The sequence below is a fragment of the Dreissena polymorpha genome, chromosome 10 (assembly GCF_020536995.1).
Source record: "Dreissena polymorpha isolate Duluth1 chromosome 10, UMN_Dpol_1.0, whole genome shotgun sequence".
NCBI lineage: Eukaryota > Metazoa > Mollusca > Bivalvia > Myida > Dreissenidae > Dreissena > Dreissena polymorpha.
In genome coordinates, this window is record NC_068364.1 from 72,338,489 (window position 1) to 72,364,869 (window position 26,381).

At 34.6% G+C, this 26,381-nt stretch overlaps 2 protein-coding genes across 3 annotated transcripts in view; both read right to left on the reverse strand.

The window, feature by feature from the left end:
- Positions 1–1,065: 1,065 nt before the first annotated feature.
- LOC127847264 (solute carrier family 15 member 2-like) overlaps positions 1,066–26,381 on the reverse strand; it is a 101,212-nt gene continuing 75,896 nt past the window's right edge. The window contains exon 23 of one of the 2 annotated variants that reach the window (XM_052379056.1): positions 1,066–1,297. In XM_052379056.1, coding sequence (XP_052235016.1) covers positions 1,067–1,297 — 231 coding nt within the window. In that variant the 3' untranslated portion in view covers position 1,066. Of the gene's footprint in view, positions 1,298–4,231; positions 4,352–26,381 lie in introns of those variants that run through there. The other variant, XM_052379060.1, reaches the window with a different exon arrangement.
- LOC127847265 (fibroleukin-like) lies at positions 14,823–21,872 on the reverse strand. Its single transcript, XM_052379061.1, has 2 exons — positions 20,303–21,872; positions 14,823–14,881 (listed from the first exon to the last, which is right to left on the reverse strand). Exons 1-2 carry the CDS (start codon positions 21,765–21,767, stop codon positions 14,871–14,873), a joined length of 1,476 nt encoding a protein of 491 aa, XP_052235021.1. The 5' UTR covers positions 21,768–21,872; the 3' UTR covers positions 14,823–14,870.

Below are 26,381 nucleotides of genomic sequence, written 5' to 3' on the forward strand. Positions count from 1 at the left end.
TGTATCACTCTAATAATGACATTTGAATGCCAAATTATGTCATGGAATGTTACTTTCTATAAATTTAAACTAAATATTGTCATTTAATTTTAAAATCTCGTCAACAAAAGTTCAGCACTTGGGTTTGGTTGCATCATATTACTTCCAAAAGTTAATACATTACGCAAATGATTTTCTACACAATCACTATAGAACTATTTAAGATCAAGGCCTGGAATGTAGTTTACAGTAACATGACTTAAAAGGAGTCATGAAGGTATGTGAATAAGTATGACATTGCGTATATGATTAATTTATTATAATTAGAATGGAGTGATTCCATTCAGGAGAATTGTAGCATTAAATTTGACAAATTGGTCCCCACAAAAGCTATATTTTCTGAAAAACATATGCTTACTTTTGTCACAAATTTTATCAACCAGTGTTTTTCAGTGTTGAGATTGTAACATCCCAAAGACACATCAAATTAAACTCCTATAGTGTTTATTCCACAGTATGAAAAAAGCTCCACTGGTACTATTTTATATTTAAAAGATAAACTCAACTCAAGCTTTTCAACAATTTTGATAAATTGCTACATTTGATAGATAGACCAGTTAACCTCCATTGGTTTTATATCTAAATGCTCCACAAAAGCCGTGTAAAGTATGACATTTTTTAGAAACATTAATTTAACTTCCACAGATTCTATTTGTTCAATCAACCTCCAATAATCCTATACCTAAAAAAAGTAAAACAGCTGTAGCATGTACTAGTGATTAAATTGTCAATTTAATTACAACACATAAGGATTGTTTGCATGCAAAATCATGCAATTGAATGCAACTTTGTATAAATTTTAAGCTAAAATCATATCCTATTCCACACTTTCCATATCCACTGCTATTCTGCAGCAGTTAATATTATCTTCACTGGCTGCAGTCCACTGCTATTCTGCAGCAGTTAATATTATCTTCACTGGCTGCAGTCCACTGCTATTCTGCAGCAGTTAATATTATCTTCACTGGCTGCAGTCCACTGCTATTCTGCAGCAGTTAATATTATCTTCACTGGCTGCAGTCCACTGCTATTCTGCAGCAGTTAATATTATCTTCACTGGCTGCAGAGGAAGATTCTCTGAACTGTCAGCCCCCAAGATTTCCTTGGTGTTCCCCTTGTCACCCTCCCCCGTAAGTGTTGTATCATCTGGTAGCTCAGTGTAGACAGAGTTGGACTTGTACTCGTAGAACAGGCTCATAAGCATGAAGATTAGCGTGTCGATGAACATCAGGCAGGCAAACAGGAAGAACTCTGCCATCTGTGTACAGAGAGGCACAGGTTTGCAAAGGGGTTGTCTAATAAAAAACCAAGGTTTTCTGCAGCTCATGTGTAAAGAAAAATATGGGTTTCAAATGCTGAATGATGAAAAACACAGGTGCTTAGGGGCTTTGTAATGAGAAACATGTTTTCAGGTGCTGAATGATGAAAAACACAGGTCACGGTGCTTAGGGGCTTTGTAATGAGAAACATGTTTTCAGGTGCTGAATGATGAAAAACACAGGTGCTTAGGGGCTTTGTAATGAGAAACATGTTTTCAGGTGCTGAATGATGAAAATCATAGGGTTTCAGTGGTCCTGTTTGATTAAAAACACAGATTTTCAGGTGATGCAAAATTATATTTACAGGTTTCTACGGACTTAGTAATGAGGACAATTGATTTTTAGAGAATATGTAATGAAAAACAAGGGTTTTAGTTGGCTGTATGATGAGAAGCACTGGTTTTGAGAAAATGTTTCAAAACAGTACAGGTTTTAAGGGAATGTGAAAGCAGAAACAAGAAATTCAGGGTCTGTGTAAAGATGACCACAAGCAACAAATGCTAAATAATAAAGTTGATGTTAGAGTTTATGTCTTACATATAAGCAAATGCAAATCATTTAAAGCCCCATAAACACTAAAAATCAACTGATATTGTGTAAAATATTTCTAAAAATAAAGTTGACACAGAAAACATCAGTGTTCATTATAGCAATAGCCAAAGTTTAAACACCAGATGTGGTCTGGTTACATAGATTTAACCAGTACAAAATTCTAGTTTTTATTTTTTGTGTGACAATATATTGAATATAAAGAATTTCGCGCGACGATATCTGAACATTCACTAGCGTACACAAGATTAGCTCTGGGCAATGTTGAAAGCACAACACAGTTCTCATGAGCAGGAAAATGCAAATGGAATATATTGTCACACAAAAAAATTATTGTATCTTTTATAATTTTGTATCTTGTTTAATCTATGATACAAGACCACATCAAGCTTTGGAATTTTCTCTATTGCTATAAGGAACACTAATTTTGTATGGGTTAACTTTATTTAACAAAATATTTGTTGATTTTGAATGGTGATGGGGCTTTAATATGTAAATTGACTAAATCTATAGGGTATATTTGTTGGTTTCAGTAGATTATGGATTTTAATTTACGAGTTATCGAAAATGAAAATCCCGTGAGGCAGAGCCACAATTTCTATGAAACCAATCAATTATTTTATCAAAACCCAACAATTTTACTGTTTAATTACACTATGTAACAATTAGACTGGAGAATTTTGTTGTTTTAATGACATCACAAAAACATTTAATAGTAAACAGTGAAAATTATCCATAATTGTTCAATGTTATTTTTCAATTAACAGTGAATTGTAAATCACTAATATTTCCCAATAAAATAAAGGAAAGCATTTAATAAGAAATGATCTATTTTTTAATCTGAAGAGTAAAGGATTTAAGATAAAACCAATCTTTCAGTGATTCTGGAACAAAACCATATGAATATCCCCACAAGGTCTACGAGAAATCTTAAAAAAATGCTATACTGTAAAAGAAAATTGTTTTGGGGATCTTTTACAGAATTAAAGCTTGCTCTTTCTCAGCAAGCTCAGAAAAACTTTTACATAAAACTTTTTACTATTTTGCTCATAGCTCATTGAAGCTTACAGTAATTAATTTCATACCTGCGAAGGAATGGCGTAGATGTTAGTCCAAATAATTAGACGTAAGCTACCCCGCTTAATGTAAGTCGACCTCATATTTATAGGAGTAGCGTAGATGTTGGCTACAATGATGACAACCATATCTCCAATACCGACCGTGGACAACCACAGTGCTTGCACGACGGATTTAATCGATTGTGGGGCCTGCAAAAATGCCAACATAAACCGGTAATTACCTTGCAGCTGTATACTATACTAGACCAGTGTAATTATAGTATAGTTCAATGTTTATATCTAGAATTTATGATGTCTTACTTGAGCTTTCACTGCCAGTTATTTTTACCCAGACTGATTTCTTACTTCCAACATAAACATTCTTCTAGCCCTTTCTGATAGTGTGTGTACAGGTTATATCTGAAGGTCGATGAGATAGACAGCTAAAACAAGAAACACTAACTCCTAATTAGGAATGTGTAAGATTAGGTTCTTTCGCATGGCACTTCTTCTCATTGATATCTGGTGACCTTAAAATTTCATTTTTTATATAGTTTCTGAGACATAGCTCTGAACAGTTTGTGACAGACGGACAGACGGCCTATGACATCTATATCCCTCCTCATTTGGATTGGGATAATATAAACTAAAGCAAGCCCCTGTGTTACTCTGCCCCAAACATCCAGCCGGATACTGGAACTAATTAACTAGAGCTGTCATTTAACTTACTTACTATCATGCACAGCTTTGACAGAAATGTTACAAAAGGTTTGACATTATAAGTGCAGCATTTGACCTTCACCTTCAAGGTCAAAGTATGACTTTGACAAGTCGGGTAGCAATGTGGTTAAATGTAGGCAACTAATTGTCCGAATTTATACAGAAATGTTTAACGATCCTTAAATGCATGCTGAAAGTATTTAGAAATATATTGTTTTCCATGACGGCAGCCAGCGAGCCGTTTTGAATAATCACAGAGGCAAAAATCATGCAGTATCATGATGCAGCTAAACCCTTTTCCTGCTCAGATATGCATTTTGACCTGTTTGTATTCCATACGTTACCAAATTGATTAAAAGACTTTTCTAATTAGATTCAAGTTTAATAGGCTTCAATTCCAACCCTTAGGTACTGATGAGCAGCAAAAAGCATAAAACCTGAACAGCCTGCAAGTTACTCACAAGTTGTTCTGGTTATATGCTGTTTGCACTTAGCCATTTTCAAATTGCTTCTGAGCAGGAAAGTGTTGACAGGGGCTTACCTGGGAGTATGCAAACGATAGGCCAGCAACTGAAAACAGCACCTCCGCCAGGGTGATCAGGAAGTACTGGGGGACCAGTATGGACACTTTGTTCTCTAAAATGCGAGTGTACAAGCTACTGTGAGCTGAAAAAAGAATAAACATGTACATGTATATTACTGTATTTATTTTATATTGTTTGTAAACAAGTCCAATGTCAGCAAGTAAAAAAGAATATGTGTGTTTATTTTGTACATTGTCTGTCATCGGGAAAATTTTTTTACAATTTATTTATTAACTCGTCAATGAACATAACAACTGCCAGTTGTAGCAAAATATGTGTGCTTTATTAATGAGTCTGTGTTTATTTTAGGGATGCAAGGTTAATCTACCGAAACGACCACTTAACCGGTTACATTGTCTGGAAAAGGTCAACCTGTATTTTTTTAATTAGGCTTTTTTCATGGAATTATTTGATTTTTCGTTTTTCGTGTGACATACTGCCAATATGCCCTGGCGACTTGTTAGAACATCATGCCGCACCATGGACGGAAATAAATAACGTGTCAACAAACAAAGTAATAAAGCAATAAATCAGTACCTTTGTGGTTAAAAATAGGGGATACGTTTTGATAATTGGCGCTATTGTTTTGTTTCACTCAAGAAAAATTAACTAGTGAACTGTGGGGAGTGGGGGCTATTAACAAAGATGTAAAAGTCTATATAAAACTGGTGACCGCAAGAGGGGGTGGGGTCAGTTTTGAGTCCAGGGACTTAATTTGAACAAACTTTGCAGATGACCACAATGGGAGGTATTATATATTTAGCCAAGGGCTAAGACTTGCAATTTTAAAGGACAAAATTTTCAAGTTTCATTTAGAAAAACTTTGATTCCCTGTGACTTAATAAAGCATCAGATGGGAACCATTTGAAAAAAATTCATTAAGGACCAACCAACAAATATTCCTGTGACATTCGGTATAATTTTGCCCAGCAGTTAAGAAAAAGATGTTTAAAGAAAGAAGATGTAAAGTGGCACACACTGATGACAGACTTTACAGTATCACAATAGCTCACAATGAGCAATTAATAACACAGATTGTTGCAATGAAACTGGTCAAAGAAAATAAAACAATTGTTATTTTTCCACACAAAAAAAAGTCAATAACTGATCAGTCATGTGTTTCATAATCAAGCAATCTACCTGTCTCATATCTCAATTGAGACATGCTACATATCTTTGTCTCATCACCATACACAAATGCTGTATAGACACCCCCACACTTCAGGTCCAATGAAACGTTCGTGTTCAACAACTTGTCAGACACTAACTCGGGGACAAATATTGAATAGCTGAAAGGGAAATGAAACACTCAATTTATTCAAAAACTAATTGTAAACTTGATTCCACAACTGTAAGATTTTTCAAGAAAACTAATTTATTAAACTTAATGATTAAAATAATTTTTTAATTGATTAACATTTGATAATTTACCATGACAAAACATTGATACAATGTTACTACGAAAACCTTATTAATTGTATAACCTTAAAATGTATGTATTTCAGTTCAAAAATCTTTTTTTTTTCTTTTTAATAATGCACCTTACACAATAAATACTAATGAAAGTCCTTACATGTTTGGCTCGAATACCATGAAATCTGTGGCCTGAAACTGGCTGATGTTGACTAGGCAGCCCACATTAGCAGATGTTGTTGCCGTGGTGACATCACTCAGAAGTGCCAGTTTCTCTATTGCTACGTTGGTCACATGAAATATGCTGGAATGAAATCATATGAGCCTCAATCTAGGAAAATGGGGTTTAATGCATGTGCGTAAAGTGTCGTCTTAGATTAGCCTGTGAAGTCCGCACAGAGGCTAATCATGGACGACCTTTTTAGGCCTTAACTGGATTGTTGCTTAGAAGAGACTTCCTTTAAAAAATAAAATTTAAAAAAAAGCAGAAAAGGTCGTAGATTTGCATTGTCCAGAATTGAGAATTGGTCAATACAAGTTGAAAATTGTTGGCTGGAATCACAATGTGACGTACGCTAAATGAAAATTTGCTGACCAGTTAATGAATGTGTTTGTCAAATACTGTATGCTGAAATGTATTTTGCTAATTTCACCATAAGAAACTGTTAGCAGAAAAGTCTTATGTTGGCATTGTTTTCATTGATCAGAATTGATTAATTGCGGTCAAACATTATGCTGATAATAATGGCCACATTCACATTAAGACAAATATTTTGAGGACATTCTGAAACCATGCCAATTATGTGCTCCAGTCCCTTTTTAAACACATAAACAGTGCTCGACACTAACTGTTTTGAGTAAGGAGTTCTTTGAACTCCCTTCTTCTGAACTTATGTCTCCCCATTATTTGACCTTTGACCTTGAAGGATGACCTTGACCTTTCACCACTCAAAATGTGCAGCTCCATGAGATACACATCATGACATGCATGCCAAATATCAAGTTGCTATCTTCAATATTGCAAAAGTTATGGCAAATGTTAAAGTTTGACGAAAACATACCAACAAACCAACAAACAGACTGAGCATAAACAATATGTCCCCCAGTATAGACCGGAGGACATAACAATAATTATAACAATTTTATATGCAGTAATATGCAAGTACCATTCTGCCGTAGATGGTCAAGGTGAAAACATGTCACATGGATGTATTCTAATAATATGTGAGTACACTAATAGTAACAAATAATGTGCATAGTATCCCATGGAATTTGTTTAAAATTGTATAATAATTGTACGAATTGAATCTTATAAAAACAAACCTCTTTAACCATTGATGGGTTTTCATGCTCAATTACTTTGTCCAAGTATATAGTCCCACTGATGGCATTGTTTAGTTGGGTGTGTCGTTCAAGAATCACTTAGTTTCAATTGAACATTTTCCATTATGAATAAAATCTTCCTTGTTAAGGAGAAAACGCCTAGTTATTTATTAGTGGTTGAAGTGTACATTCATGACTCGGTATTGAACCACTTTAGAACAATCAAGAATACATCCTTCTCCAGTCTGAATGTACAATTATTAAAAGTGCTTTTTGGAAGAGACTATACCACAATTTCCAACTTAAAGTTTTTTTAATAGATTGAACAATTTCTAGCTTTAATATTTTATGTAAAAGAAATGTTGTTCATCAGACTGAAATCTGCAAACCAATTTAAACAACTTACATAAAAATGAGTAAAAATGTGGAAAATGATATGACGAAAACAACAAGATATGTTTGTGAAACACTATGTCCCCCCATATATTTGACCTTTGAAGGATGACCTTGACCTTTCACCACTCACAATGTGCAGCTACATGAGATACACATGCAATCCAAATATCAAGTTGCTATCTTCAATATTGCAAAAGTTATGGCCAATGTTAAAGTTTGACGCAAACAAACCAACAAACCAACAAACAGACAGAGCAAAAACAATATGCCCCCAGTATAGACTCGAGTACAGACAAATAGTATTGTTTATAATGCATTTATATGTATGCTTGCTTGTTGATACTCGGGATTGGTCGTTACAGCCCATTGCTTTATTCATTTTCCCCATAATTTGTAACATAATAAAACAAAGCCAACAAACTGCAACAAAGCCCCTGACATTATCGATTGATAGTGGCATGGGGTTATTTACGCACAACTAATTCACAGTCGTTCCCATTTTCAATGCATTGGGAACGTAAAACGTGCATTGTGTAAACAATTACGGGTATTGTGATGATTGTTTATAGTAATTAGACACTGTTTAGCGAAAGATATATTTTAAGCAAAAGTATCTGAGAAAAAAACAACGACCAAGATCGGGTTGATTCAGAGTTCAGAGAATTTCCACAATCACTACTCGCAAGCACTGCGACAATAAACCATAATAATAATAATAATATTTCGTTGACGTGTTTAAACAGAATGATGAGTGGCATATTTTTCGGATGTTCAAAAGTGCAAACATTCTGATCTCGCGAATCGAGATTTTTTTATCATTCAAATATGAGTCCAACAGACTTCCGTGTTGTAAGTTTTGACCACAGACACATTATTTGAGATAACTTATTAGAAGAAAAGAGGAAAACTATTTTAAGTTACACACCAAATATCAAAATCCTGACCCTTGCGGTTTCAAAGAAGAATAATTTTGAAGTTATCGATATAAACTACACAAGTCTTCATCAATAATTTCAGTCCCGGGCTGTGGCAAGTTTTTCCCTAAGGGGGCATGATTTGAACAACTGTAGCAGAAGACTACTATAAAACTAAACATGCGAAATAAAAAGCCTCTTGTCACTGCTGTTTCAGAAAAGAAGACTTTCAAAGTTTTTACTTAATATATATAATTAAACAAGTAACGCAGGGTCAATTATAACCCAAGAGGGATGATTTTAACATACAGTCTACTCTCGTTATCTCGAAGTCGGCGGGAACAAGAAAAAATATCGAGATAACGAGAGCTCGAGATATCCGATTAGGCGTTTTCAAAGAGAAAATTAGACGAAAATTTACCTTGTTTTTAAAATCTAAATACCTGTTAAGTGGTCTAACTAAAGCTGTCACCGTGTGGCATAATACCCACAACGGCGTAATAAATAATGTATGAGATTCAATGCGCGTTTCTTACGATTCTTTGATGTTAAAAAAATCTGAACTGTGCATGTACATTTTGTAGTTTGAAATGCAAAGTTCAATCCATTATCGGAAGGCTGTGTATTAATTGCAGTTAATTGCAGTTAAAGTAACAGTCCTTACTCAAGTCTTAATGGCTTACGACATTAGACACGTGTGGTCATTAATGCAATTAACGGATCAATTATCTACCGTACAGTATCGGGAGCAGCCTGGCGAAGCGGGCCAGTGAAGTATCAAAGAAAAAAATTCTCGCCTTTGCCGACACTGGGATAGTTATTCGCACTTCGAGATAAACCCCAGTAAATACATGTAAAATCGGGACTCGGGACAAATTTTTATATCGAGATATCGAATTATTTGAGATAACGAAAATCGAGATGTGCGTTGTTTATTAATATGGATAAAGAAGGAAAAAAAGTTGGAACATTGAGCTTACCTCGACATATTAAGAAAATCGAGATATGCGATGTCAAGATAACGAGAGTAGACTGTAGTTGTTACAGGACCAGAATACGATGTTAAAAAAAACTAATTCCCTGCCCTAACGTTTTGAGAGAAAACTGTTTTAAATATGTAAGTCTTCATACATTTCTTCATCATTGGGCATTACCAGTTTTTACCCAAGGGACGATATTTAAACAAGAGGGCCTGAAAGGCCCAAAGTCGCTTACCTGAGATAACAAGATGTTATTGGGACAAATCTTCTGACCAAGTTTCATGAAGATCGGAAAATAAATGTGGCCTCTAGAGTGTTAACAAGGTTTTACTATAGCCATATAAGGAAAATTGCCCCGCCACTTGGAAGCCATGTTTTTCAAGCAAACATAATTATTTTAGAACTCATCCAAGATATCATTGGGACAAATCTTCTGACCATATTTCATGAAGATCGGAAAATGAATGTGGCCTCTAGAGTGTTAACAAGGTTTAACTATAGCCATATAAGGAAAAATGCCCCGCCCCTTGGCGGCCATGTTTTTCAACCAACCGGCATCATTTTCGAACTCGTCCAAGATATCATTGGGATGAATCTTCTGACCAAGTTTCATGAAGATCAGACAATAAATGTGGCATCTATGAGTGTTATCAAGATTTTACTATAGCCATATGTAGCCATATAAGGAAAAATGCCCCGCCCCTTGGCAGCCATGTTTTTCAAGCAAACGTAACCATTTTTAAACTCATCCAAGATATCATTGAGACCAATCTTCTGACCAAATTTCATGAAGATTGAACAATAAATGTGGCCTCTAGAGAGTTAACAAGGCAAATGTTGACGCCACACAACGGACAACGGACAACGCACGACGGACTAAAAGCGATCACAAAAGCTCACCATGAGCACGTTGTGCTCAGGTGAGCTAAAACAAACTTGGTAGAGGACCAGAATAAAATGATAATGCCAAAAAAACCAAACCTCTTGGTTCTGCGGTTTTAGAGAAGACATTTTTAAAGTGTTTGCTCCAAACATATATAGAAAGAAAACCTCAGGGAGGGGCCACTTTTCAACCTAGGGGATTATTTAAAAAAACTTTTTAAAACTTTGGACGAGCTGAACGATCAACAAGAACGACTTCTATATAATCCCTTCCTAAACTAATTTCACCTTAATCGTCTTTTGGAACGGACTGAAGCAATTTCGAATTCAGTTGAAATATCATGAGCACAATTGTTGTGATAGTTTCATTATTATTTGGCAAAACATTTGATTTCTACATTGTTCACAAAGTGGCACTCATATTTTTCAGTACACCTGAGACATTTTCAAACTCAGCAGATATACCATTAGAAAAAGCGTTCTGATCAAGTTTCATGAGGATTGGGTAAACATGTAACTTCTGAAAAGTTCAGAAACATTTTATTCAATTTGACAAAGCAACCTAATTTTTGAACGCAGTTTTGTAATTTACCCAATTGTCATTTAGACCGATTTCTTACAATGTGTCGTGAATATTGGAAATACATATATTAACAGAGTTTTAACAATGTACATTTTGACAACGGACAATGCAGGAACGATGATTAACTATCTGCAAAATGTAATCACAAAACCTCACTGTAAGCAAGTTGTGTTCATTAGATCTAATATGGACTCTTATTAGTTACATGTTTGTAAGCTATGACAGAGCAGTGTGAACAGGGTTTTATTGAACGATTTTATTAATAGACTGGGGTCCTTAGCGTTCCAAGTCGTTTGATTAAAACTCTTAAATGGTATTTCTTTTTTTTTGCTTACATACACTATAAAATTGACAAAGTATTTTTATCATAAAAATACAACAATAAGTATACAAAATGCATCTGACAACAAACTTGTTGACCAGACAGGGGTTTTCATAGGAAAAAAGAAAAATACTTAATCAAGTGCATAGTACAAATGATGGTAGTGTTCTTTTTTTTTCATTTATGCTTCCGACATCACTTAGTTTTGATTGAACACTTCTCACTAACAACAGACCAGCTGTCTATAATCTTCCTTTTTAAGAAGAACTCTTACAGCTCTTAAACAGTGGTTGAAGTGGGAGGTACGACTTTGTATTAAAAACGTCCTTCTGCGGTATGTAGAGGGTGAATATTAAATTATCACAATTTAAATGTGACAATAAACCAACGAAACCGAAAGTTTTTATAGACAGTGATCGACAATGACTATTCTGAGTAAAATTTTCTTTGTGCAGACATTCTGATTTTGCGAAACGAATAAACAAACGAAGGGATTTTTTTTACAATTCACAGATAATTTTGAAGGATTCCGACGGACTTCCTTGACACAAAAACCTCGGACTACGGGACTCCTGTTAGTGCCGAACACTGCATTAAATAATAATTTATCTTAATGCTGCATTTCCATTTTTAGCTTTTCGCCTCTGATCTGGAAACTGTATGGAACAGAAAATGTGTCTTTGAACATGAAAAATTTAAACAAGTTCATATACAGTAAAACCTGTCTAAACCAAACAGTGCCAATGAATCAGAGATGTTCTGTTTAGCCAGGTTTTGGCAGAATGAAATTTTCTTTCAATATGAAAAGCATGGTTAACATGTTAATTTCTTTGAAGAAGAATGTAATAGTATGTAATAGACTTTTACATTTGAGGTAACGAGACTGGTAATACATACTGCATTCAGTCTCCTAATAAAAGTCATTTGATGTGAATGGTTTTAAAATTGAATTCGTGAATGAAAAAGTTATAGCCTGGAAACTTGTGTATAACAAACTTTGACCTTTGACCTCTAAGTGTGACCATGTTATCTGAGTCGGGTAAAAATGTTTTCCAGACAAAATGTCCTTGGTTGTAATTAGTGGTAAGTTTTGAAATAGCATGATGAATGATTAAGTTACAGACCAAAACAACTGTTTATGGCCAAATATGCTTTTTTTTTTTGGGGGGGGGGGGGTTGACCTTGGCCTTTGAGGTAGTGTGACAAGAGTAACACGCCACATGTCGTCTAGTGTCGAATTGCATTTGTATAAAGTTATTTCATGGGTATAAATATATGACAATTGTATAGGCAGGAACTTTTCAGCTATTTTATGGCAAAAATTGACTTTTGACCTCTAAGTGTGATCTTCAAGGTAAGGAGGTGGTTATTACTAGATCCAAATCTTTTTACCATAATGCAATAAAAGACTGGAATAACTTGCCAAAAAATATACGATGCACAAAGTCTAAGAATACGTTTAAGAAACTTGTTAAGAAACATTTATTAGGAGAAATGGAAAAAGTTGAGAAACAAGAGTATCTGTATTATTAACTTTTTATCATTTGGTTTTAGATCTGTAAACAATATTGTAATACATTTTTAAAATGTAAACTAGATTGCTATACATTTTTAAACGGTAAACCATTTTGTAATACATTTTTAAACTGTGTTTATGCAATCCTGTCAAGTTCATCATCATACGATGTGTTTTCGTATTTAAAAACAAGAATTATTTTATTAATACCATAATATGACATTTTGAGACCGTTGTCACTTTTTTCCATCATATATTACAAATTTATGATATAATATTACGTCATTCAGATGTACATGTGACGACTTTGGACCCCGTTGGAAATAAGTTTTGTACGATCTTTCGTCAAAACTTTACGGGTTATCCAGTGCACTTTTATATCTATATTTCAATATAATTTAATTTTGACCAATAAGTGTGATAAAGTGTAATATAAACTATATATATATATATATATATATGTAATATATATATATATATATGTATATATGTGTGTATATGTATATACATATATATATGTAAATATATACATATATATATGTATTATAATCTACGATGGTGACTATCTGTGATATTTATGAATTGTTAATAACTGTTCATATGGATTGTAGTATTATGTTATATGCACAAATAAAATTATTATTATTATTATTACTAGATATTGTCAACATGAACATTCTTACCAAGTTTCTTCAAGATTGAGTCATTAATCAGATTTCTAGAGTTGTAACAATTTTTTAAGTGAGATTTGACCTGGAGACCTAGTTTTTGGAAGCATGTCACTCAGATTTGAACTCTCCAAGATATTGTCAAGTCAAGATAAACATTCTAACCATGTTTCATAAAGATTTGATGGAAAATTGGACTGTAGAGTGGAAACGAGCTAAAGTTTGATGATACTTGGCATACACACTGCATTACGCCGGACAAAGGGTGGACACAATAGCACACCTTTAGCGCTAAGCCCTCAGGTGATCTTTAAAAACCCATTGAATTGATCAGAATTCTGGATTTAAAAAAGCACACAAAATAACATAACTTGCATCTTGACCAATAATTGTACTCAAAAACATAATTCAGAAGAAAACAAGAAAAAAGAACTTGAATTCATTATAAAATCATTATTAGTTGAAACACCAAAGAAGCAGACATCCATTATCTGTCTACAGAAGCACACAAAAATGCAATGTCTTGAAAACACTCATGAAAACGTTCTATGTATTGGAAAGAACCGAACGCATTCTACTAACCCGTGCAAGTCTTAGTGTCCCGTAGAAGTCTTCAAATGCAAAAAGTCTGTAAGCTGAGCCGTCATGGAGGGTGAAGGTTCCATTGGTAGTCTTCTTACCCGATTTCGCGCAGTCAATCTTTATACCAATCTCATATTTACCTCCAACTGTTTCCATAAAGTCGCTAGTCTGTAGTCAAAATTAAAATGTAATATACATATCTTACATATTGTTATCTTCTGTAAATAAAACTCGCAAGAGCACAACATTTGTTTGTACATGGACAATTTTGAAAGGATAATTTAGATGGCTTATATAATATCATATTTTTTACTTGAAATGCTCCACAGAAACGGATGCCCCACACCCACAACTTATGTTTGAACACATACATGTGTACATGTGTACATAGATAAATGCCCTATATATAGGACGAAAAGACAAAAGGGCCATATAATTAAGCCTAAACTGCTTGCCGCCAACATTAGTTTAAAAAATAAACATAAACAATGCTTAGATTAAAAAAATAAATATTAAACGTTTTAACTTTTAATCATAAAGTTGAATGTTTTTAAGTACGGTCATTCTATGCTCTCAGGGCTTATGGTTTTCTTCTTAATATTGTATTGCATCATACTGTTATTGAGCTTTGTCTCTTCTTTGCAGTGTCAATGGTCCGGCATGAAAGATACAAGTCTATGATGTTCATGACATATTAAGTTTTCGACTGATAAGTAAAAAGACTAAAATCCATGCTATGATGACATGAAATGAAACGAAACGGACGCATGGATTTCTTGTTTGATTGGTGTGGGAGCTTTGGAAGATGGCGTTGTTGTTGTTTTAACTGTATTTATTAACCCATTTATGCCTAGCGTCTAGAAAAAAGGTCTTGGCAAACAGCGTAGACCCAGATGACTATATTTAAAGTATAGTCTCACTGGCGGATATGTTTACTCTCTTGTATTTACGAAGAAAAATTGTTAGACACATACCAGAACAATGTGCGTAGTAATAGATGCGGATTTATTCCGACGGAATCATCAGCTGCTGCCTGAAATGAATGATTATTACCAATTCCCAAAATGTACTGCATTACTGTTTGATCGAAATATATATTCATTTAATATATGGACCGACAATTTAGAGGTGACTTGTGGATTGATTGGACGTGACTTGTGGATTGATTGGACGTGACTTGTGGATTGATTGGACGTGACTTGTGGATTGATTGGACGTGACTTGTGGATTGATTGGACGTGACTTGTGGATTGATTGGACGTGCAGCGAACCGACAGAAACGTAGCGATGACCCGGTAGACTATGGTCTTTTTTAAAGATTGTAATACTTGTATTATTTTTATTTCATCAGCAAGGATCAACATACCATTTAGCAAGGACATATGCCACCCTTCTAATTAACCTCCCCTGGCACTGGCCCTCCAAAAGGCCCATCAATTATGGAACATAGTTAAGGTACATTATAATGTAATTTTTAAATTGATATAAAAAGAAATCGGTACAAAAACGTCAAAAAATGTAACCTCAAATGAAAGTGTGGTTTAATACCTTTATAATTCGATAATTATTGATAGATTCAGTAGGCCAGGCTAATTGGCCACGTTAATTGCTTAATTAACAGTAATTAATTAACTGTATTATTTAAAACATAATTCGATTTATGGCTAAGAATATAAACCTTCACAGTTTAATCAATTTCCAAATGTTTTAAAATACCTATAAATTATCCCAATTTTTCCGAAATGTATGTTTAAATTTCCAAATCGTGTTGTTTTTAAGGCGGTTGTAGAAATGTTTGCATAGCCATTACAGCCAGTGTTACAATTTATTACGGAATCCGGATAGTGCCATCTACAATCTCGCCCTTCTTTCATCCATTGCGACACACGATGCACGATATTTTACGCGACGGTCGCGGCGACGCACGATATTTTGCGCGACAGTCGCGGCGACGCGCGATATATTTAACACGAAATATCGCCCTTGTGCGACAGTCGCCCTTTTATATGCGATATCTCGCCCTTTGAACACGACCGTCGCCCTTTAAACACGACCGTCGCCCTTATATATGTGATATCTCGCCCCTTTAACACGACCGTCGCCCTTTAAACACGACCGTTGCCCTTTAAGAACGCGACCGTCGCCCTTTTATATGCGAGATATCGCATATATTTAAGGGTGACGGCCGCGTTCATTAAGGGCGACGGTCGTGTTCAAAGGGCGACGGTCGTGTTCAAAGGGCGACGGTCGTGTTCAAAGGGCGACGGTCGTGTTCAAAGGGCGAGATATCGCATATAAAAGGGCGACTGTCGCACAAGGGCGATATTTCGTGTTAAATATTTCGTGCGTCGCCGCGACTGTCGCGAAAAATATCGTGCGTCGCCGCGATTGTCGCGCAAAATATCGTTCGTCGCCGCGACTGTCGCGCAAAAAAATCGTTTATCGTGTGTCGCCCTTGATGGAAGAAGGGCGAGATTATAGATATCCGGATTCCGTATATTATAGCTAATAGTGTTTAAAGTAACATTACTACTCAAAATCAACGACAATATCGTACAATATTTCGTTAAATAAACTAAACCAATTAAAAAGCAGTGTTCCTTATGGCAATTGCCGAAATTTCAATGCCAGATGTGGTCTGGTCAAATAGATGTTTGTAGATACAAAATGCTCGTTGTTTTTTTCCATTTTAATTTTCCGCAACGATATCTAGTCATACGACACATGACCACTATCGTGGTGTTCGTGTGGCGTATGAATAGATATATTCGCGGGGAATTCAATTGGAGTTAATTGTGGTCACAAATAAATAAAAACGAGCATTTTGTATCGACAAACATCTATATAATCATACCACATCAGACGTTGAAATTGTGGCTATAGCTATATGGAACACTGATTGTTTAGGTGTTAACTTTATTTTACGAAATACATTACGAAATTTTCGTTGATTTTGAGCGTTATAGGGACTTTAATATTAAATGTTTTTGTAAGGCAGGATGGAGTGTGACCACGCAAACACTGACGCACAGTGCCAGCTATTTAATGTTTGCACCTATGTTCGAACGGTAGCCATTCAAGCTCTTGTAAAAGAGCCGATGAAGGAGTCAGGGAAGGTTTTCTTTTTTAAATAGCGCTTATGAAGAGACCTGAAATTTCAGAGATAATTGTAAAAATTTAAACCAATTGAACTCGAAATTATAGTATTAATATTATAATAATAATAATCATAATATTAATAATAATAATAATTATTATTATTATTATTATTATTATTATTTTGATTTTACTCTGAGAAAGTGTAACTTTTCAGACAGTTCATACACCTATGAACTGCTGAAAAATACTGTTAAATTCTTGCAACTCAAATATAAAGATGACATTAGCTATACTTTTTACGATCTAAAGGTCACATTGCACTTATATTCGCATCCGATTAATGGCGATGGTTGTAGCAAATTCTATATCACCGATATCTGTGTTGAACGAGTGTGCTTATTAAGAATGATCGGTCGGGATGATAACTGTATCAATAATTTTTTTTCCAAGGAAAACAACAACAATAGTACAAAACACAATTTTAAAATGTTATTAGATAAAACATGCGTTATTTGTTCGTCGTGTATTCAACTTTACGAGTTCATTTCCCTGTTTACCAAAATATATTGATACAGCGCTTGTAGGTAGTGTGGCAACATTGACATTCTACAACTTAACAAAACATGAGCTGCAGTGGAGAATAACAACTCAATCATCTTAAATATATTTATTGTCTGGACAAATATCATTTGATTATACACCAATACTAGTTAAATACAAAGTAAAAACATGATGTCAATGATGGCATTGAAACGCTCACCTGTTATCAAGGTACACCTTTGACCTCTCTTGTCAAACATGGCATTGATATGGATCAGCATATTTTACCCTGTTTAACCCATTTATGTCTAGTAGACTCTCCCATCCTTCTAAATTGGATCAATTTATTTCCAAAATTAGGGATGTCTAGTATACTTATTTCTATATTTAGAATATTTATTACAGAAATTCCTTAAAGCAAATAGCGCAGACCCTGATGAGACGCCGCATCATGCGGCGTCTCATCTGGGTCTACGCTGTATGCCAAGGCCTTTTTACTAGACGCTATGCATAAATGGGTTAATCGAGATTGAGTCATGCATGTGGCTTCTGCAAGGGTTATAATGGTTTTCTGAGATTTTACCTGGTGACCTTATTTAAAGCACATATGGCCGAGATTTGAACTTGGTCTACATATTGTCAAAAGAAATATTCTGTCCATGGTTCATCAAGGTCATACATTTGGTTTCTTGAGAGGTTACAATGTTTTTTAAAGATTTGATCGGATGGCCAAGATGTTGGAGAAACTTGACCCAGATTCAAAATCGGTCTATATATTCTGACGTTAGGCGCCCTGACAAAGTTTTATCAACATTATGTTATAGATGACATATAGCATCTAAAGTGGATACATATTTGACCTCGTGACCCGATCATTAAATGCACGCCAACCAGATTCGTACTTGGCCTAGACATTGATAAACAATCTGGTCTAATTTTAAACAGATTTAGGCATACATGTTGGTAACATGGTTCTAGTTAGATTTGACCTAGTAACCTAGATCTTTTATGCAGGTCACGTAGTGTCAAACTTGTAATACATATTGTGATGATGACAATTGTGATTAAGTTTCATCGACATTAAGTCATAATGATTGCTACTTCAGTGGTAAAAAGGTTTTTCTAAAATATTACCTGCTGGCATAATTTTCATGCGCACGTAGCCCTGATTCGAAATCGGTCTACATATTTTCAAGAAAACATTCTGTCAAAGTCTTATCAAGATTGAAAATAAATGAGGCTTTATATATGTAACGAAGGTTTTCTCAGATTTGACCTGGTGACTTAGTTTTTAGACGCATGTGATCTAGATTAAAACTTTGCATATATATTTTAATATAACATTTCTGACAAAGTTTTATTAAGATTGAGTCGTACACTAGACCTAGAATTTGAACAGAGCCTGGATATTTTCACGTTTAGTAATCTGGCCAAGTTCCATCAACACTAGATCAAAAGTGGCCAAAAGTGCAATGATGAGTTAAACGCTGACCCAGACTGATTACAAATGCTCACTATTTGCACCTCGTGCTCAGATGAACTAAATGGTGTATCAGATATTTGCGCTTTAGATGTGTAATTCACACATCAACACAATTCATTGTAATAAAGATATATCAGTTATCAGATAGCAATACAACAACGGCATGCTTTGGGTACTTCTGAAACATTCATTTTTATGGCGACTGTTACGTTTAAGTCCCTGTTGATGTTGCACCAAAGGATCTTAAATCTTCCGTCTATCTGTCCCCAACACGTAAATAACACCTCTTCATGAAAGTAACTATACTTAATTACACTTCAGGGGTGATTAAATTAGTAAGCAGGACCAAAACATGTGAAGATCAATTTGCGATATATGTGCAATACTTTTCACGCGGCTTAAAACGTCTGCTGGATATAAAAACAAAAAGAAGCATACATTTACCCAAACCTTACTACAGTTGGATGTACACTTGAAGACTTTTCTAACGCACAGCGCACTTGGAGACTATTCTAACACAACACTTTTCAAACTGCAATATCTCAATAATGACACAAAATTTCAATTTAAAGTTTAATATGTGATTACTTGACTACTTGATGTGTAAGCTCACGATAAAATCGTTCCTCCGTGACGATCGGTTCCTTAAGCACGTGTGGTAGGTAGCCTGCAAAATGCCATTGCGCGGTTGTAATCCTAAATATTCATTCGAGCCATAATGTTTTTAATTGAAAAAAAATGTTTTCCTGGTGTTATAGCCAACCTAAAATGATGAAATAAATTAGCAATGTATCGCGTTTCACAATTTCCACCAAAAGATTAAACCATACCTAACCTACGTACAAAAGCGCCCGATCGTCATGGATGAATTATGATATCGTGAGCGTTCACAGAATGGTGTCAAATGATAGCATGTGCAATTTTAAATCTTAATCATTACTTAAGACATTCGTGTTTGGAAAATTATTTTTTGAAAATTATTGCGTTAAAAAGTCTTCAATTGAAGATGTAGCACACCAAATTTACATGATACTTGAATTTCACTTGAAATACAAATGTAAAGCTCAATATATAAGCGCCAGGGTTTTTGACAGATGACTCCTAAGTCAATATTTAAGTACATCAAAAAATCAAAACAGACGATACAATACGAATGACAATCATTTTCTTTGCTCCAATGGAAATACTTTATCAAGTCATATCTACGTCTTAATGTGCATTCTTAGCGCATGCTCATTTGCACAAATTTTAAAGATGTGTATGCCCCAGTGATCTTGAACCAGTTAATTCCTTTAAAAATTGGCACGGAATCTTTTTCCTTGAAGTATTTACCGTTAAGATGTGCGCTGAAACAGTCATCAAACCACCAACCTCCCCCATAGCGGCATGCACAACAACCACTGTATCGGTCATTATCTCTATCGAAAGTTGAAAACGGCCGACCGTTGTGAAGACCATAACCATGTCCAAAACAATCCATTAATATACAGTCTCCTGCGTCCCCAGTGTATCCAGCCAGATGGAGCTTATACTTCTCAGACTCTGATGATATATTGAACTCAGAATACAGCGCATATCGCTTTGTTCCATTGAACATCTCCATCTCAATCCTCAACTGTCTCGGTTTGTTCTTAGTCAGCTGGTAGATATGGTCATTACCCAGCCAGAGTTCACCACTTATGTCACCGAAGCCAGACTTGTAATCTGCCCAAGTGCGATTAAAATCTACTGAACCGTCGTTTCTCCTCTGTACAACTATCCACCCTTTGTTCGTGGAGTCCAAATTACAATAAACGTTCACGCCATGTGGAAACGCATCGGGATATATTGTATATTCGCCACTCTTAACTACACTGTCACAGGATTTAGAAGGGATGAGAATTGGATGCCGAATTAAATTATCTGTTATGTTTTTCAAGATTTCATTCGACGTTTTAAGTTTGGCAGTATCTGATGTTATCCGAGATATTTCCTGTAATGTATTCAATGAACAGTTCATCAATAACTCATTTAAATGAATGATCACGTCGGTGAAGTTAGAAAGCGTGTTATTTATATATGTTTGACACGCAGCATATCTATGGTTAATCGCCATGGTTTCTTTTTTTATGTTGTCAATATCTGAACGTAATGTCTTTTCCGTAATAATTAATCTTGTTTCTACTTTGTTACATTTTTCGCTGGTATTTCCAATTTCAAAATCCTGTTGTTTTTTCATTTCTTGAAATTCTGCATTCGTTTCGTCTTTAATTGTGTTTATTTCTGAACGTAATTGCGCCATTTTTTCATTTTTAATGGTGTCAATTTCTAAACGTAATGTCTTTTCCGCATTGTTTAATCTAGAATCCATGTTAATAAACTTTTCGCTGACATTTCCGATTTCAAAATCATGTTGTTTTCTCATTTCGTGAAATTCCCTTCGAAGCAATATATTTGCGGATTTTTCTCTCTTAAATGCCATCATTAAATTTTCATATTGACTCACAATAACTCCACAATCACACGACGCATGTTGTGTTTTAGAAACTTGTTCTTCGTTATGGCTTACCACCTGTCCTGAAGATCCCGTAAGCCTGGTAGAAAGCGTAGATATGTCCTCTATTAAAAAATCGATTTCTTTTTTCAGATCCTTTCGTAAATTACGCAATGCAGCTCTTAAGTCTTCTTCATTTTCTTCAATTCTATCCAATCTTTCACTAATTCTAGATGTTGATGTTTCACTTGACATTTGTGAAAAAACAGTTGGAAGTAAAACTAAATATACAATGTACAAAAACATTTTGTATTTAAAATACATGTCTATATTTCTAAATACCACACGTGTAATGCACAGTAGTGAGACGGAGCTCTGTATTTAAAAACACAAGAAACGCACGGCTTCAATATAACTCAGCCACTCAGCTACCTGGCAAACATTTATAACGGAAACCCAGACGCTGAGCTTAAACGTCTGCCGCTATCTCTGTTTTACATTATGTTGCTTAGCAACATGGTTCTAGTAATTGATATCAACGAATTATGTTTTGAACGTGCAGCGCTACAAATTTTCTGTTACATGAAAAGACAGATGGTGAAAGAGTCTCGCGTTTAAAGTGGCGTATCAAAGTCGACTTGTACATCTGAAATACTAAGTTAAAATATTAACCGCACATCTCAGCATTGAGACATTGTTTAATATGACAATATTATTAACAAAATATTTTCTACGAAACAAAAGAAATTTTACAGTGCATTTTCTTAGGTTCAGGCAAATAACAGTTATTCTTTGATTTAAAGACGATTTCAACGCATATTGTTCTACATTGATAACTATGTATCGACTAGATTACATTTATATGATGATTTTTGCAATTAAAATAAACTACTTTTCGATTGCGTGGCTAATTAAAACAATCGGATCAATATACCAAATGTGTTAAGTCTAAATAACGTTTGAATCTGCATGCTGTAACAAGTTTCATTGAAGAAATGAGTAAATGCATTCACATTTGGAGATATGTTGGCTAACAAAATTCGAGAACGCATATAAGCTATATCAATTAAATCAAAGCATGTTCGTTCAACGAAAAATAAAACTTATCCATTTTTTTAACAGTGATTTGTATCAGATTCAGAGTTCTTACAAAATAGCTGGACAATGAACCTATGTCACTTTATCAATGAATATTACGTATTTGTAACTTTTTACCAATGTTTATGAACAAAATGTCAATATGCTGTGATGTTTCCTTGTTTTAAAACATTATGTAACAATATATAATATGTTATAATTATTATTATTTTATTATTATTATTATTATTATTATTATTATTATTAGTATTATTATTATTATTATAATTATAATACTTATTATCATTATTATTATTATGAGTATTATTATTATTATTATACAACTACTACAACAACAACAACAACTACTACTACTACTACTACAACTACTACTACTACTACTACTACTACTACTACTACTACTACTACTACTACTACTACTACTACTACTACTACTACTACTACTACTACTACTACCACTACTACTTTAGTACCACTACTACTACTACCACTACTACTGCTACCATACTCATAGCCACGGGGGCTGTTTTTTGACAAGTAAAAAAATGTGCACTATAAGTTGCACCCAACTTTATCTTTTCCCTGAATCCAGTGAGTCGTCGTATTTAAGCGTTACAATAATGTTGAATTCAATAGGCTACCGACAGGTCACCATATATAATTAAATTTCTCTATGAAGTCATTTCCAAGATAGACCTGAAATCAAAAGAAGTTTTGACAGCACCATGTGAGAAGATTTATGCTGTTATAATGAATTTAAATCGTTATAACATTTAATCAGGTGGACGTTAATGTTTAATTCTCATTTATTGTGACTGTACTTGAGCATAATGGGCAAATACGTCCTTTTTTAATGTCCTGGTATACACTGTTAAGGACTTTGAGACCAACGGGCCAGTAGTTTCTGGTTATAGGGTCTTTATGAACCCTTAAGTTTTTGAAATTCGTTTAGAAAACAGATAACTAATTTGTCAAAAATAGTTGACAAAAGTAAAAATAACCCGTTATACCATTTTGTACCTGTTTAGTATTCAGGGTGCAGAATCAGCCTGGTTTTCAGGTATTTACACACGGGCTGGACTCTATGAGTTGTACATGAGTTATAATGTTATAATGTTATGTTTCAAACAATATGGCGTCATGTTCTGTCCACAAAATTGAACACATTAATCAAACAGTATTGAGTCTCTAACTAAAATAGAAAGATTGTTGAAAATTGAAAATCATTACGATTTTGTATACTTCGAGGAACCATAATATGGCCGGGCTTCGCCCCTTGCATTATTATATTGCACATGTTGTAGTCGACTTACTGCCGTAACGCCACTTTCACATTTTACCTATAAGCCATCAGCGAATAAACCTGTAATTCAAACACTTAGTCGTTCATATCAAATTACCTGAACGTTGTATCATGTATTTAATGTTGCTAAGCAACATATTGCGCAATACAAAGATAAAAGTACACGTATAGGCTCAACAGGATGTGTTTGGCTTACAGCAAAGAATCTGTTTTATATGAGTCGCGTTCTGAGAAAACTGGGCATAATGCTTGTGCGTAAAGTTTACTAGATTACCCTGTGCAGTCCGCATATGCTTATCTGGGACGACACTTTCCGTCTAAATTGGATATTTGCTTAGAAGAGACTGCATTTGAACGAAAAATGTCATAAAAGCGGAGAGTGTCGCCCTGAATAGCCTGTGCGGACTGCACTTTACGCACATGCATTATGCCCAGTTTTCTCAGACGCGACTCATATATGAGCCTAGCGTTTCTTATGTTACGTCGTTGTCAGTTCCAAGTCACGACTGCAGCTAACGCGTCTGATATAAACACAAACAGTTGTTTTTTTTTAAACCAAATATTATTGCACATATTATGTTAAGTTTTTCTATCAAACATTTTGTATCCAAATACTGAACAATCAACGTAACGTAAACGTTCGTTATATCGGTAAGCGTGATTTTCATGAAACATCTAATACTGATGCGGACTTGAAAATGTTTCAATCTAAATTATTGAAAATGAAAAGAATATGTCAGAATATTCCATTACTAAAACAAGAGATGAAATTTGTCCTCCGCTCACAGTTAAAAATCTATTTGTTTCAGTCAATCGTGCTTACCCCGGTAGTTCTTTTGGTATGTGTTTACACCTTGCTAATGTTGTTATTCAAAAGAAAAGAAATAAGTGGCCCGATACGTTTGTCTGCACGGTATGATCCTCATTAGAAATAAGTTTAAAGATCGAGGGCCTGTATCTGGAAGCTACCATAAGGTCATTTTGTTCTCGTAACAGTCTCTTAATGTCACATTTTGATAACATCAAAACGCGCGAGTCTTCAGAGACCTCGTAAATTAATTTCACGAAAGCGACCTCAAAGCGACATCGTCAACTGTTGTAAAGCAGATCGGATGCACATAAATGTGTATTATAGTTACGTTTAGTCGATGATTAAATCATTTATAAAATGATAATCTGTATTTTTGTCATCAGCTAGTATTACATGTATATTTAAATATGTAAGTATTGATTTGAACCATACTTTGTGTCTGAAACAATTCTCTGAATTTGTAACAAATTTCTCAATTCATGTTACTTTACATGAATTGCAGCTTGATTCGATATAGCGTAAACTTTGCGTTAATGTGAAAGGCAATTTATCTTTTTTACTGGCATGACCGAATTTCACTGCAGTCCATACTCATATCATGTATGTATGTGTTTTACAGAGGCGTTTCATCTTAAGAAGCATGCTATTTTATAATCAGATCTTACGGTTAAAACGGGTACATAAGACTCTGATAGTTTGTTATTTATATTTATAACATCGTTAGCCAGTAGGCGGTAAACATAGTACTTGTAGTACCGAACGTTGTCTGCTCGCGTATCATATGAATGTAGTGTGATAACCTTGCAGAAAATGTATCCACACGGAAGCGAGTCGGCCTCAACAATGCTCCGTACGGACACTCAGAATACGGTTCGACGTTTTCTAATAACCATAAAGCACCCGCAGTCTCAGTACGAATGTGCATTCACCTGCCAACATAATTCATCAACATCAATAAAACCATCACGCAAAAATCGTATGCAATGCTTATAAACGCACAAAAAGCATTCCAATACCCGTAAAATAAAAACTGTTCATAAATCATGGATAGGAACACATTTTTATCCGCTAAATCCGCGAACAAACGATCATGAAACTTACGATAATTCTACGTTAAAGTTACACGTGTACACGAAACAGTCATACACACTTTTTAGATGGCGTATTTGCATTAAGAACACGTTACGCAATAATGAAAAATGCATGTCATAATCCTTTTCGTCGCGTGACTTTGTTGCAGGACTTCAAGCAAAATTAAATTGCTCAATACATAAAGAAAATTACAATTAAATTGGAATTTCATACACCAATAATTATCGGTTTAGTTCAGGCATTTGTTTTTACTAAGTTTCATAGTTTAATAAAATGTTCGCACCTTTTAAATTAAACGAGTCTTTGAAACACTCGTTTCCAACAACCAATTATATATGAATGGTTGAATGAGATCACACTTTGTTAGGCATACACCTAAAAGAGCCTGACTGTTACAAAGTCCTTAACAACGACGACAATTCACAAAGGCTGTTCACTATTGGATTACATTAAGACAATTCATTCTCATAAACAAATGCTAATGACAATGCAAGCTTAAATCAATCCTTTGTATGACTACAAAAAATGGTCTGTTCAATCATATCTCACAAAAACAGAGATTAATACATAACACATTACAAAGTAACCAAACCCGTTATCACATCAATTTTATAAAATATGATAATAATAATTC